At 39.6% G+C, this 13,504-nt stretch overlaps 1 protein-coding gene across 3 annotated transcripts in view; it reads left to right on the top strand.

The window, feature by feature from the left end:
* Positions 1-13,504, top strand: part of fgfr1a (fibroblast growth factor receptor 1a) — a 38,289-nt gene that overhangs the window by 2,408 nt on the left and 22,377 nt on the right. For 2 of the 3 annotated variants that reach the window (XM_084358993.1, XM_084358995.1), the window contains exons 2-4: positions 3,486-3,666; positions 11,251-11,493; positions 12,516-12,602. In XM_084358993.1, the coding sequence (XP_084215119.1) occupies positions 3,513-3,666; positions 11,251-11,493; positions 12,516-12,602 (484 nt within the window). In that variant the 5' untranslated portion in view covers positions 3,486-3,512. The remainder of the gene's footprint in view (positions 1-3,485; positions 3,667-11,250; positions 11,494-12,515; positions 12,603-13,504) is intronic. The other variant, XM_084358994.1, reaches the window with a different exon arrangement.

Genomic DNA, 13,504 nt, shown 5'->3' with positions numbered 1-13,504 from the left:
AGTTCTAATTGGTTCAGTTTAGACCCTTTTATTCGCCAGTAAAAGTTTGTAATGAAGCAGAATGTCAAAATGCTTTCAAATGCAAGTTTTCTTTTATTTTTGTGCAGTGTCTGTATTTTTAAATAATCAAATGGTGTCTATTTAGAAGCAAAATTGCTTCCTGGAAAAAATGTGAGCTACACTCAGAATGTCCTTTTTATGCCGTCCCAACATTTATCATTAATAACATGGTGCAAAACCAATTTTTTTCCCTTCAGATGTTAACAGGATGGTTACCGAAGCCCAGTTTTAAACAGGCCCTGGTGCTTAATTATTAAAGACTGTAGTATTGATAAGCTCCAGCAGTGTTGGAGAAATGTAGACATTCGTCTATGATGCATTTTTACTATTCTCAATCCAGAAGAGAGGTCTTTCTCTCTCCTGGGATATGTTTGTTACATTTCAAATATAATTTTATAGTTTGTAATTGTTATTTTGTCAAAATGTTGTTGTATTTTGTTTTGGCTGGTGAAAGAAGCAAATTTCTCAGCCTCTTGCACAATTTACCAGGTTTTGGCCGGTATTGGTGCCAATAGTGTGTCCTTAGTAATAATGAAACACATCAGATTTAAGAGGTTTGGAAACAAGATGGTTGTGCACTGAAAAGAGCAATGAAACATCAAATCTATGGATATGTGTGTTGGTATTTTGGTTTATCTTCACACCAGTCTGGTTTGAAGCTTGAAGTGGATATAAACCAAGTAATCAACCACAACCAGTAGATAAGGTTTAGTTGCTTAAAGAAGAGGACTGTAGATTTGGATTGCCCACAGGCGTGAGATGTGTCATGCAGGAATTTGGTTGTGGATTTCTGAAAATGATATATCCTGAGACAGTATGTTTAGAAATCCTCACTGAAAATTAAGTTACTGCACATGGTAACTGAAGCCTGACAGGTGCTGGCTTTTTGAGACCAATACTGATAATGTTACTTGTGATTTTCAAAAGCTCTGATAATGGTGATATTAATTTATTTCCACATAAACGCATTATTCAAACAGTCCTGTAACAGATCCCTGAGAGTTGTTTTTTAAAAGAATTGTGGCCAAGATGTGTTTTAAACTTGAGGAAAAAACAACAACATGTAATTGTTGCAAAACTTAAAGATTAAATCAGTTAGTTGTCAACTATTAAATTCACTTCAAGCTGCTTTTGAAAACGTTTTATTTATTTTTTTAATGAAAAAGAGATTTCAAAATTCTCTGATTCCATCTTCTTACATATGATGTTTAATGGTTAATAGCTTTGAGTTGTGGACAAAACAAGACAATTGAGGACAACATCTTGGGCTTTGGGACGCACTGATTGATTTTTCACCATTCTCTGACATTTTGTAGACCAAACAACTAATCAAGTAAAACAACAATGAGAATAGTCATTAGCTGTGGCCCTAAATGGTTGCACATATCATAAATCAAATGCTGGTAAAATATTAAAGTGGCTGGTGGATTTCTGACAGAAAATAATGATTTACTGTTGAGTGGCAGGTGAATTTGCACATTTATCTGTCAGTGGCTGATAGATGTTCACATTTTTTTTGAGTTAATCTTCCACCTTTCCAAATCCTAATCAAATTTCTTGATACTTATTGGCAATTCGTCAATATACCTGCTGTAAGCTAATCTTGGCCTGGCTAATTTTTTGTCAGTATAGGTTAAAAACTACACTGAAAAAAAAATCAGACAAATTAGTGGACATATTTTACTGCAATTTCTTTTGCAGATACAAATAATAAGCCAAAAAAATCGGCGAGGGTTGTCAGGCTACGGATGTATTGGTCAGTCTCTGTTCTGACTCACAAGTTGAACATGAGTGTGTCCTGTGAATTGGCAGTAAGACATACTGTGTGTTTAACTCTTGCTCCCATGAGAACACAAGATGACAGAATGTTGTGTCATACTTTGAAGAAGCTACTTCCTCCTCTTTCAATTAGTGACGGTTGTCGTGACGATGGCCGAGGGAACGTGGTCGGCTGCTCTCTGCGGTTCCTTCTGTCTGGCAGCAGAAACTCTTTTCCTGGAGCCTTCCCAAACACTGACTCACTGCTTACAGAGCCACGATGACCAAGCTTCTTTATCCCCCCCAGACCCTCCTGACCCCGCTCAGCTGCTGGAACACTGGACCATTCTTGGAAAGTCAAATTGAATTGGTTTTGAGGAGAACACAGTGACTGTTTCAGTGCTGAACATTCGCACAAGCGATTACCTCTCAAAGGAACCCACAGCTGCATCTGAACATGACTTTGTGTGAAAACACAAACCAAGTCGGGTTTCTTTGACTAGATGTGACGCTGTTACTGTTGTTGTCGTAATACAGAATGGACTTAAGCGTTTCTCCTAGGATGCACTTGTAGCAGCAGAGGTGTCACAGCACACACATTTTTCTTCGTCAAACTAAATGTCCAAAACCCAAAGACTTCATTTACTGTCATAAGTGACAAAGACATTCAGCCAATCCTCACACTTGAAAAGCTTGAACCAGCTAATGACTGAAACATTAGATTCATTATCAAAATAGTTGGTGATGAATTTCATACGATCGTTGCACCTCTATTGTTGAGGCCTGTTTTGACTAAAATGAGCATTTGTTGGACCCCTCCTGACAGCTCATGGGAGCAAATGGTTGCAGGGCCTGTGGACTAAAACCAACTGTGAGGTGATAGATCTCTCTGCGTGGAAATGATGCCCTGGCGGTCTCTCTCTACAAGGGTGCCACATAAAAGGCCAAAGTTTTTTGGTCTTAAACAAATTCCTCAAGGGGGGTTGTGGTGGGTTAGCGGCCGGTGTTAATCTCTCCAGATGCTGCAGAGGTGATGACGTGAGCAGATGTTCATGTGAGGGTCACCCAATGCACTGTGCCCCGTTTCAGAGGGTACTGTACATCCTTAAATGTTGACGGTGGCCTAGCAGCAAAAACCAAAACCTGATGCAGTGTTTTCTGAGTGGTCTGACTTAAGACTTTTTACTTTGAAGTTTTGAAACATTCAATTCCTCAGAAGTGAGCAGGATGTTTCACTGATTGTTTGTTGGAGCTATCCGAGCTGCCTGGTGTACTGCAGTTTCTAATCAGTGTTTTTGTACAAGCAGGCCTGAAGGCTGAAGTCCCTCCTTGAACCTTGAAAACGTACAGAATATTCTCTTCTTTTTGACCAGTGAAGTTATTTGTCAACAAGAAATATAGATGGTTATTTGTAAAAGAAATAACATTATTACATAAAGTTTATTCTCCTGCTTTGTTAAAGGTTTTCAAAAAAAACGGTCTTGTTTAAATCTTGCATATCAACGTCCATTTTTGACTGACATCGCCCAACTAAATCTTTCTTTCTTTCTTAATAAACTTGTACCCTGAATTTATTCTTTCTCACTCTTAACAGACCATTAAAGCCATGAGGTTTACTCATGTGGTCATGCATTCATTTGTCTTTTATTCTCTTTATCTGTCTCTAGTTTTGCACTGTGAATGACCTGTTGCTGATGCCCCAAAGATCTGAATGGAGTTCCAGTCGCAGAAGCACCAACAGTTGTAGCTCTCTCAGCAGGATGCTGATGAGGCCAAGATTACTTCTGTTTCTGGCTTTATTCGCCCAAGTTTTAAGGACCCAGTGCCTGCCTGTCAGCCCTGATGGAGGTAAGACGGCTGATAACTTAAAGCTACTCTTTATTTGTATGCTACTTTTTGTCCACATTCTTGGTGCAGTATCATAAATATATTGTAACTGTTTGAACTTCTTAAGTCTGTCTTATCTTTACTCTTGTCTTGATAATCAAAGCTTTGTTCTAAGAACAGGAATGTAACACTAACACACTCCAGGCTTCGGTGAAGTCTTTGTAGCATCAGTTTTTCCTCCACCAACCCCTTTCAACTGAGTTTGATGTTGTTGCTCCATCAGATGTAACACAAACATTTTCTCATTCTTTACTCTGAGCTTACTGGCTGAACTTTTGGTCGAATGATTTTGTTCCTAAACTCAGTAGTACAACTTTCAGATTTTCTCTGGTTGTTATACAAGTCCTGAAAAGGGGAAAGAGGCACTGAAATCGAATCCCTAAAAATGTGTCTCTTGGACGCAGTCCAGCAGTGTAATAGCTGCCTGGACTTGTGGGTAGATGGGTTTGGATGTTTACACTCTGCAGTCGGAAGTGGAGAGCAGCAAAAGAATATGATAAAGCCCAGCATTATAATTAGAGTAATTAAGCAAGATGGTCTCTATTGGGCTGTAAGCCCTAAAATAAACTGGCTGCGGCTGTGTTTAAGCCAGCAGTGGGACAGGGAGGAATAAATGACTCCCATCTGTAGCCCAAGGGCAGCCCCACTACCTTGCAGTCCTTGCTCCTCTCCTCCTTTGTAATGAAAAGGTATTTGTTGTCACTGAGAGAGGAGTTGACTGCCAGGGAAACTATAAATTACCCCTTTTTTGAAAAAGAGAGAAGATGCTACTTTGAGCCCTCCCTTATCCTCGAGGATCGGGTGTCTCAGGAGAATGTTTGTCTTCTAAGGTGAGCCATAAATTTCCACCGAGGGGGGGAGAGTCTGATGCATTTACACTCCACCCTGTTCTTAATCACCAAATGGCCAGGTACTATCTATGCGCCTCTGTGCTTTTTCTTCCCGCTCCCCCACTGACTTTTGCTTGGGAATGCTTCACTTTCCCCCCCGCTTTCCTGCTGGGTGACGGATGGCTTCAGCTGTCGACAAACAATCACAGCAGAAGCATTTGGTTGCATTCCTTTTGTCTCGATTGGGAAACAAAATAGTTATATGGAAATTGTCATGTCTTATGCGTGCTTCTTTGTTTGTCTTTGTGGCTTTTGGTTGTGTGTCGTTCACATAAGAAAAGAATATTCACATCAACAAATGTATTACATTGAATTTCTTTAGGGGCCACATAAGCAGCCTTTTTGAAACTATTACAGACTCACTGGGATCATTCTGATGTGTTTTTCCTCTCATCTTCACAGTGTTGGTTTATTTTTCTGGTGGTGACGGTGAATTGTCAGAAAGTTATTTCATGTTGTTTCCCAGGGGGTTTGTGTGACTTGATGCTCTGCCGTCAGTCACGGTGGATGAGCCACTGACCCTTCAGTGAAGGGCTCTTCAAATCTAGAGTTGCCACAGTCCTGAGAAAGACTCTTTTCAGACAGTGACAGGGGCCCAGAGGAGCACGGCTCTGCTGACGCTCAGATGTTATTTTGAAGTCAGTTCAGTTGTTCATTATCTGTCTGTCTGTGATGATGCACTATTATGGTGATTGTGACAGAGATCATCTTCTATGTTTTATTGTTTACTTTAAACCCTGTGTTAGTGGGAAATATAATAATTAGGGGTATATAACCAAAAAATTATCTTTTATTTTAAGTTTTTATGTCAATGCTACTGTTAAAAAAATCCTCCATCAATGCACAAAACAACTTTAATTAGAATTTAAAATGTAACTTAATAAATAAAAAGTTTTATATGACAATAAAACTATCATATAACACCTGAAGATGGAAGAAACATTAACTTGTAGTCTAATAGCTGAACCTCAAGCATCAAAGCTTCCACATACTTGAGAAAAGATTCAGTACAATTCACCAGTTGTGCTTTATTACAAAGGTTCTTCTCCTGCACACATTGGAGCTAAGACACAAAATACCAACATAGAAAAAGTTTGTTGACCCTTTTCTTGATGGATAAGATAAGATTATGCTCCTGTGAATGTGCTCGTAAAAATGTTAACATTCAGATGTTTTTACATTTTGTCCATTTTGTTCTTCCCTTTTGTGTTAGTCAATATTTGTGTCAGGTTTAAAAAAATAAAAAAGTCTAAAAGTTGTTAAGCAAATGGAGAACGTTTCCGCAAAGCTTTTTATAGATGGAGTCTGAGCAGTAAAAATTATGTCAAACTACATTTGTAAAGAAAGACAAAGAATTTGTTAAGCAGTTGAATTGTTCAGAAGAACCTGACTCCAGTCTTAAAGGAAGCTTTCTGATGCAGTTTGGGGCTCTACATGATATCACATTGACAGTTTGCATCATCCTTAAGCAACAATTACAGCTAAGAAACAATTAAATGGTTTATCAGTTTTCCTGTTTATTACCTGTGGGAAAAATCTGGCTAGAAAGCACCTTGGAACCTTGGTGCAAAAAGTGTCGTCAACGGAGGGCGATCCACAATGCACAACGACCTGTAGAATATTACATGCTCACTTCAGGTAAAGGAAAACCTACTATTTTTTGTTGTCGACTGGGGGCTATTGTTTTGGCTTTCGAACCAACTTATTGTTGGTTGAAATGCTCAGAATGGTTCCATGTTGGTGGAAAAAGGGAATTGGTGCATTGGATTTAAGGGTGTAATGACTCTCTAAATAATTCTTTCACCACTGATGGCTTTGCTATTGCTTCAGCTTGCATCTTGATTTGCAAAGTCAACAGATAATTGGTTTTATGTCCTGAGAACTATCATTTACATCTTCAAATTCAAATAATATTAACCAAAAATAAAGATTCCAGAGTTCAACAAAAAATGCCAAACTCAATAAACACCATTCAGCAATAAACAACAAAAGATTTAAATTCAGTTTATCAAATCTGTTCAGATTAAACCATTTCCAGACAAATCATTATAGGATCTTTGGCAGTGTCTTTAGTTCTGGCCAGTACTGCCTTTGAATTTGCTGAGTGAATTTAAAAGATAAATTTGATCAATTTTCTATTGTAATTGGATTACTTTTTAGCAACATGTCTCTGCAAAACATTTTTAATGATGTTTTTCAAACTGTGTGACTTTCTGATATCCTAAAACAAACCTGCAGTAGAGCAGACAGAAGTAATAGATAAACATATAAAGTGTCATTCTGTTCAGAGCTGCTGGTCTTCCTGTTGGTCTATTAAAGCCACGATGTAAGGCTAAATGTAGCTGAACTCATTTGAATGACATTGGAACAATTTTGCACTGCACAGTAATCCATGTAGCTCCCAAGTGTTAATCCGTGCTGATTGTCAGTGGCTCATTTAGGAATGAAAAGCTCCTCCACTGGAGTGCTTTCAGGAGGGACACTGGCTCAGTGAAGTTTTTTGTTTTTTTGCTTCCTGCCAGTCCTGCCTTTTGTCTCTCATCAATCCCCTCCACACGTCAGCCACCCCTTTACTCTGCTCTGTTCAAATCGGTAGAGGAAACTCGCCACAGCAGTTTTTCTCTGTGTGCCACCACCAAGCTTTAACTAGCCTGACTTCACTGCATTCAGAGATCACTCCAGTGAGAGCAGGAAATCCCAGAAGTCATTCACACGGCATATTGCTTCCTATCTTGTAGCCAGAGAAAGTTGCATAGACTGGCGCCAAGTCTTCCTTTTTGTTGGTCTTGAATTAACAGACTAGTGCCCCCCCCCTCCCCCCGGTTTAAAACCTCTCACTGCTTTCTTCTTCACAAAATTCCTTTCACAGTTTGTGTAATTAGACTGATTAAAAGCCACGTCAATCAATTTTTCCAAATTGTCGGAAGAACACACGTGAGGCCATTCCAGGTGGGCTGGTTTTTGAAAATATGGTCCTTAATCCATTTTAATCCAATCATAGCAGCAGGAGGATTAATTGAGATGAAACATCCTCAAATTCAAAGAAAATGCTGGAAACTTGGCACCTACATCTGAGATGAAAATACATTTTCTGTGAGTGATACCAATGTTGCTAGAAAAACAGCATCAACTTCATCTTTAGTAGTGTTGGCCTGACTTAGTTTTGTTAAATCTCACTCCGGTTTGAAGTAGGTTGTCACAGAAGCACAAATGGTCCTGACTGTGGCCCACAATAAAGCAACCAGCACATTTTACAGCTTTTATGGGCGTTTTATGATGCCTGCTGCTAGATTAACAGCTGGGATGTTGACACAGTCTTATCAGTGACATCTCCATTTAAAGGGCAGGGACAGAGACCCACTGCCCCAGACAGTAACAACAACAGTCACACACACACACACACACACACACACACACACACACACACACACACACACACACACACACAGCACAGAGAGCTAGTGGCTCTGTCCAGGTTGGATAGCTGCATCCCATCACTAAATGCCGCCTCTGCTCTCCCCCCTTTGGTTTTGTTTTTGAGGAGAAAGTTGATCCTACCCCGGCCCCTTTTCCTGCTGGGATTAAGGGCCTGTCAGACACATGTGATCCAGGAAATACCTTTACTATGCCCAAGGCGGGTCACCATAGCAACTGGCACTAGAACCTGCCGCTGCAGGCCCTTGCTTGCTTGCTCCTGTGCACATGCTCACTGGTTCCCTCTTCCCCTTCATTGTTCGCTGGGTTTTGTTCTGATGGTGGGAGGGATTAGTTAGATTTGCTGATGTTGTCCTGAGGTTGTGCTGTATAGATGTGCTTCCTGTCGTGAGGAAGTGCATTTACAAACACACAGTGTGCTTTGAGAATTATTTTATCTTGAGGGATCGCTTATGGCATTTGATTATCTTCTTCATTTTTTTTGTCATAATGCCAAAGTGACTGTGTAGGAAATGGGAAAGGAGGATGAGTGAAATGACCCCAGATATTGCATTGAAGTGCTGCCACAGTGGATTACTTTGGATAAAGCAACAAAACAATGCCATCTAAAGCTGAAACAGTTTGTCAATTAATCAATTAGTCTGCCGAGAAAACATTGACCAACAAATATTTAGATAATTGCTAAGCAATTAGTAGTAATTTTTTAAACTCAAACCTTGAAAGCATTCTTTGGTTCCAGCTCCTGTAGAAGCAGAGTTGGGGTTTCTTGCGAAATTTCACCTACTTACAAGGTGCATAGAGAAGGGAGGGGAAAAAGTCTACAAAGGTCAGAACTCCAGCAACACTTGGAGTATACAGAACAACTTTATTATTAGACCAATCAATACTGCTTGTGGCCTTCATCAGGGTCATCATAAAACAAATTACAGACAACATTAAAATCAACCGTACACTATTTAAATGTTGTTTGTAATATATTTCATGATGAAGGCAAGAAGCTGAAATGTGTTGATCTAATCATAAAGTTGATCCGTATACCACAACTGTTGCTGGAGTTTTGATCTCTTTGGTTCCAGCTTCTCAAATAGGAGAATTGCCGATTATAAACATGATATTTTTGAGTTTTATAGTGTTGTTTGGACAAAATAAGATGCCATCTTGAGCATCTGGGAAATTGTTTGGCATTTTGGGCTGAACAATTAACCAAAGTGATGTATCCTACAGCAGGGTATTATTCTAAGATGTCATTAGAATATGTTATACAAGATATTTTATTGTCACTACATCATAAAAACATGTCACAGTATATCAAGATACTTTTCTTGTATTAGGAGAGACTTCAGAATTAACTATACTGGAGAACAGAGCACACTGCTTTAGGCAACAAACTTTATGAACTAATGTTTTCGACGCCATATGTATCTTCAATTAGAGTCTAAGAATAGAGAGACTCACATCCACTTAAATAACCTCCCAAATTTAGGACCTAATTCAGGCTGGAAAAAAGGGGAGGGGGCAATAAACTGCGTGTTAACACTTTTAACTATACTATTTATCTTATTTTAACATATCAGTTTCATGTAATTACATGATAGCTTATTGTCAAAACATAAAACGTTATAGTGTGATAATATTGCATGAAAATATCTTGTTACAATGATAAATGTTTTTCATAACAAAATTCTTTGGGTCCAACAGTTACTTGATTTTTGAGGCTGATACTGATTTTGGGGAGTAAAACAGGTCTGATATGGATGTGCACACATTTTTTTGCAATTACCTCCCAAATTTTGATCAAACACTTTGTTATGTAACAAAGACAGGATACAGTCTAACAACAATAATAATAGTTTGTTGTCCAAAATGACATTACTGCGCTGAAACAGTGAAGGTCACTGGGAATTTGAAAATTATAAATTACCCAAAGCTTCTTTTTCTGCATCATGTCTAAACAAAAGTTATATATTGGCGCATATCAGACACCGCTGACTCTGATACGGATATATCTGTGGTACGCCAATATCGTAAATTATCGGCAAATTACGATGTGAAAACATGAAACATTCTATGTTGCAAGATAAATAGTATATTGTTATAACAAGAAAAAAATGTGTATCTCAATAACAAAAACATCTTATAATGTGAAAATATCTTGTTATAACAATAAACTTTTCATGTTATAATGTGATAATAATCCATTTTTCTTTTCGTGCAATATGCTTTTTGAATTATCCAAATTATCCATTTTTTTGATAAAGGTAAAATGTGTCACAACATACTATTATAAAAGAAGCAGTGTGGTGCTCCAAAGATGCTCCTCCCCACAAATCATATTCTCCAGGTTTAAGGAAACATGCTTCTTTGGTACAGACCCCCAGCAAAAATCACATCATCATCATTTTTACAATTTTTTTCAGTTAAACGGAAATAAAAAATTACCATGCCCACTAAAATCTTAACTCGTGTCATTATCTGTCAAATATTCCCCCCCCCTTTTTTTTTTAATCGTTAAGCCCAAGTGACATGTCTCACAATTTTCTGACCTATTCTAGATTACATTCATCCAAATGTTAATTGGAACAGTGGACCTTGCGTGTGTTGTTGGCATAAATGTGTGATCCTACAGCAAGAATGTCAAGCAAATTGTCCAGTGACGATCTTTACCTTTTGTAACTAGACAAACAACACCATTGTGATGGACAATGTGTCAGAATAATTGGGTTACCCCCTCCCCCTGTGGACTCTGTAGTCATTTAGAACAGGGGGGCTCAGGTGTCTCTCTCAGTGACGCCTCCCCTTTCTTCAATCTTCTAATTGAATTTCACCTTCCTTTCCCAAGTAGCTCCCTGCCTGCCTGACGATGGGGCCTTAACTAATTTGGGATATGATTTAATTTGGGGGAGGTTAGGCAAGCGGTTTGCTGGGAGGAAATCGAGGAAGGACTTTTCTGTTCCTGTTTTATGATTGAGGCACTTTTTGATGTGTCCACAGTACGGATACAGCTTTGTTTTTTGTGTGAGCTGAACATTTTAGACATTATGTTCTCGATCTTTATTATTTAGTCGGAGATATTTTGCAGTTTATTTAGTAGGAACAAGCTTGTTAATAACTTGGAGTATGTATCAGGCAGTTAGTTTGTGACAAAAATGAACTTTTTTCTGTTTTCATGGAGCCATTCTTGTGTGTCTAATAACCATGTCCCACTATTTCTTTTTGGTAGTCTCGGTGGAAACACAAGCTGAGCTGTTCACACTCTATCTTGGGGATCATCTGGATCTGAGCTGCCCTGCCCGGGACTCCCACGATGCTATTAACTGGACCAAAGACCAAGTGGCAGTAGTGGATGGAGAACACACACACATTCGCAACAGGCAGCTGGAGATCGAGGCTGTGGAGCTGACAGACTCTGGTCTGTACGCCTGCACCACCTTCGGTAACCACAGTGACTTCTTCAACGTCACAGGTAAAGTCATAAGCCCTTTTCACACAGAGATTCCGCATTATCACACTAAACCAAGCAGCGCCGTCTTAAAGCTGCTCCAGTGTGTCATTTCATACAGCACGCCAGTGTTCGGAACCAAAAAGAGGCGTGAAGGTACACAGAATGACGCTGACTGTGGTATTTTTTCCTCATAAGATGCTGAAGACACTGCCCGCTACCACATTACTGTTGTTGGGTTAAGTGTGAGACATTTCTCTTTTATTTGATGAGTGAAGGATCTATTTAGTTGTCAGACCATGAACACCATCAGACCATCACACTCCTGTACCGCCCTGCCGGCTTCTCCATTCACACAGATGCCATCTCTGTTGCGCCACTGTTACTACCTCCTGTGGTGGATCAGAGACGGAGTGAAACTCTCCCCCCTCTCTGCCTTTGTAACTTTCACACAGGCGGCGAGGTGGAGTATCGGCGCATGATTCCCGCCTTGAAAGGGCAGTGTGAATGGGGCTACAGAGACAGTACAGAGAAATTACAGCAGCCTTTGTAGTTTGGCTTTAAAGTTTTGCCAGATTCTTTTACTCTTTGTGTAAAATTATTTTTTTCAGATAATGGTCATTTGAAAACAGACCTCCTGTGGGCGGCTCCAATTGGCAGCAGGAGATTGTTGCTGACATGATCCTGTTTAAATCCATCTAAAATAAAAAACATAAAAGTATAGCATCCATTCTTTTTACAGCAGGAATGTAAGGCTTTCCTCTTCTGCTTAATCAAATTGTATGCATGTGATGACATAATCTTGTTACGTGACATGACAATAGATGTTTGCACCAGTGAGTGGTAGAAGGGGAGAAGAGGTGCAGGTTGATGGTTGTCAGGGAGAGATTGAGAGGAAAAGTAGTTTTGAGCATTGTGTATTTTGTAGTGTTTATTATAGTGTATTTTGTAGTTGTGTGCATATTGAGCATTTGAAGAATCAAAATAACTGACTAAAATACTGTGTGAATCAGTTTAAATGAAACTGTTTCTACTTTCTGTTTTAGTAGTTGATGCCCTGGCCTCATCTGAGGATGATGATGAAGATGAAGAGTCGTCGTCAGAGGAACAGTTGGGTAGTCAAAAACAGCTGCGTAAGTGTGTTTATCTCTTCACGTTACTAACGCTACTGCACCATACGGTCATTACTCCCTTGCCCAGAGTCACGGGGTTCTGACTAATGGTCATGGTCAGTGATTTGAGAGCTTTATGATTCAATTATGGGCCTGCCGTGTGTGTGGGGGTCACATTTGGGTGAATGATTTCACCCTGAATCAGGGTTTTTACTCCCTTAGTGACAGCTTTTACATGAGGAGACTGCAGTGACTAACGATGGTTAACCTTAGATATCTTCCAATTTACCCCAGGAGCAATTAAGACACTCAGGCTTCATTTTATTATCTTGCTACTACTGCCCACTCTGCCCTCAGAGAATCTAGTGTCCCACCAAGCATGACAAGCATGCCAGCTCCGACTCTTTGTGCTTTATCTCGCTTTGAAACTTTCACAACATTACTTTATGTAACTGAGGCAATTTTAAAGCACCGCATCCAAAACAAGTTTTTATTTAAAGAAACTTAAGGTTCTTACCCATGCAGTATTGCCAAGCCTTGTGACTGTAATTTAGAAATCTTTTTGGGTGAGTTGAACAAGCGTTATGTAATCCTACCATTTTCTGCTAATTATCCGAGGCCTAGTCATGGTGGCAGCAGACTAAGCAAGGTAGTCCAGCAACGTTTTCCAGCTCCTCCTTAAGACAGACAACTTACCCACTGTGAGCTATTGCCCCTGACAACACTACTTCCAGGGCCACAAACACCTCCACCAGGATAAGGTGGCAATTCTTGGAGTGAGCAAATCTGTAATGTCTTCTATAAAAGGAGCTTTAGGGTAATTTCCATTATCAGTTTTACCGTGCCAAGTTGAGCCGTGCCCACTCCTTGATGGACCATCTCCAGAGAGGGGCCAAAGCGTGCATGTCAGGGGACTTTTATGG

The sequence above is a fragment of the Pagrus pagrus genome (genome assembly GCF_965226575.1).
Source record: "Pagrus pagrus genome assembly, chromosome: 8".
Lineage (NCBI taxonomy): Eukaryota > Metazoa > Chordata > Actinopteri > Spariformes > Sparidae > Pagrus > Pagrus pagrus.
This window is presented reverse-complemented; position numbering and strand designations above follow the sequence as displayed.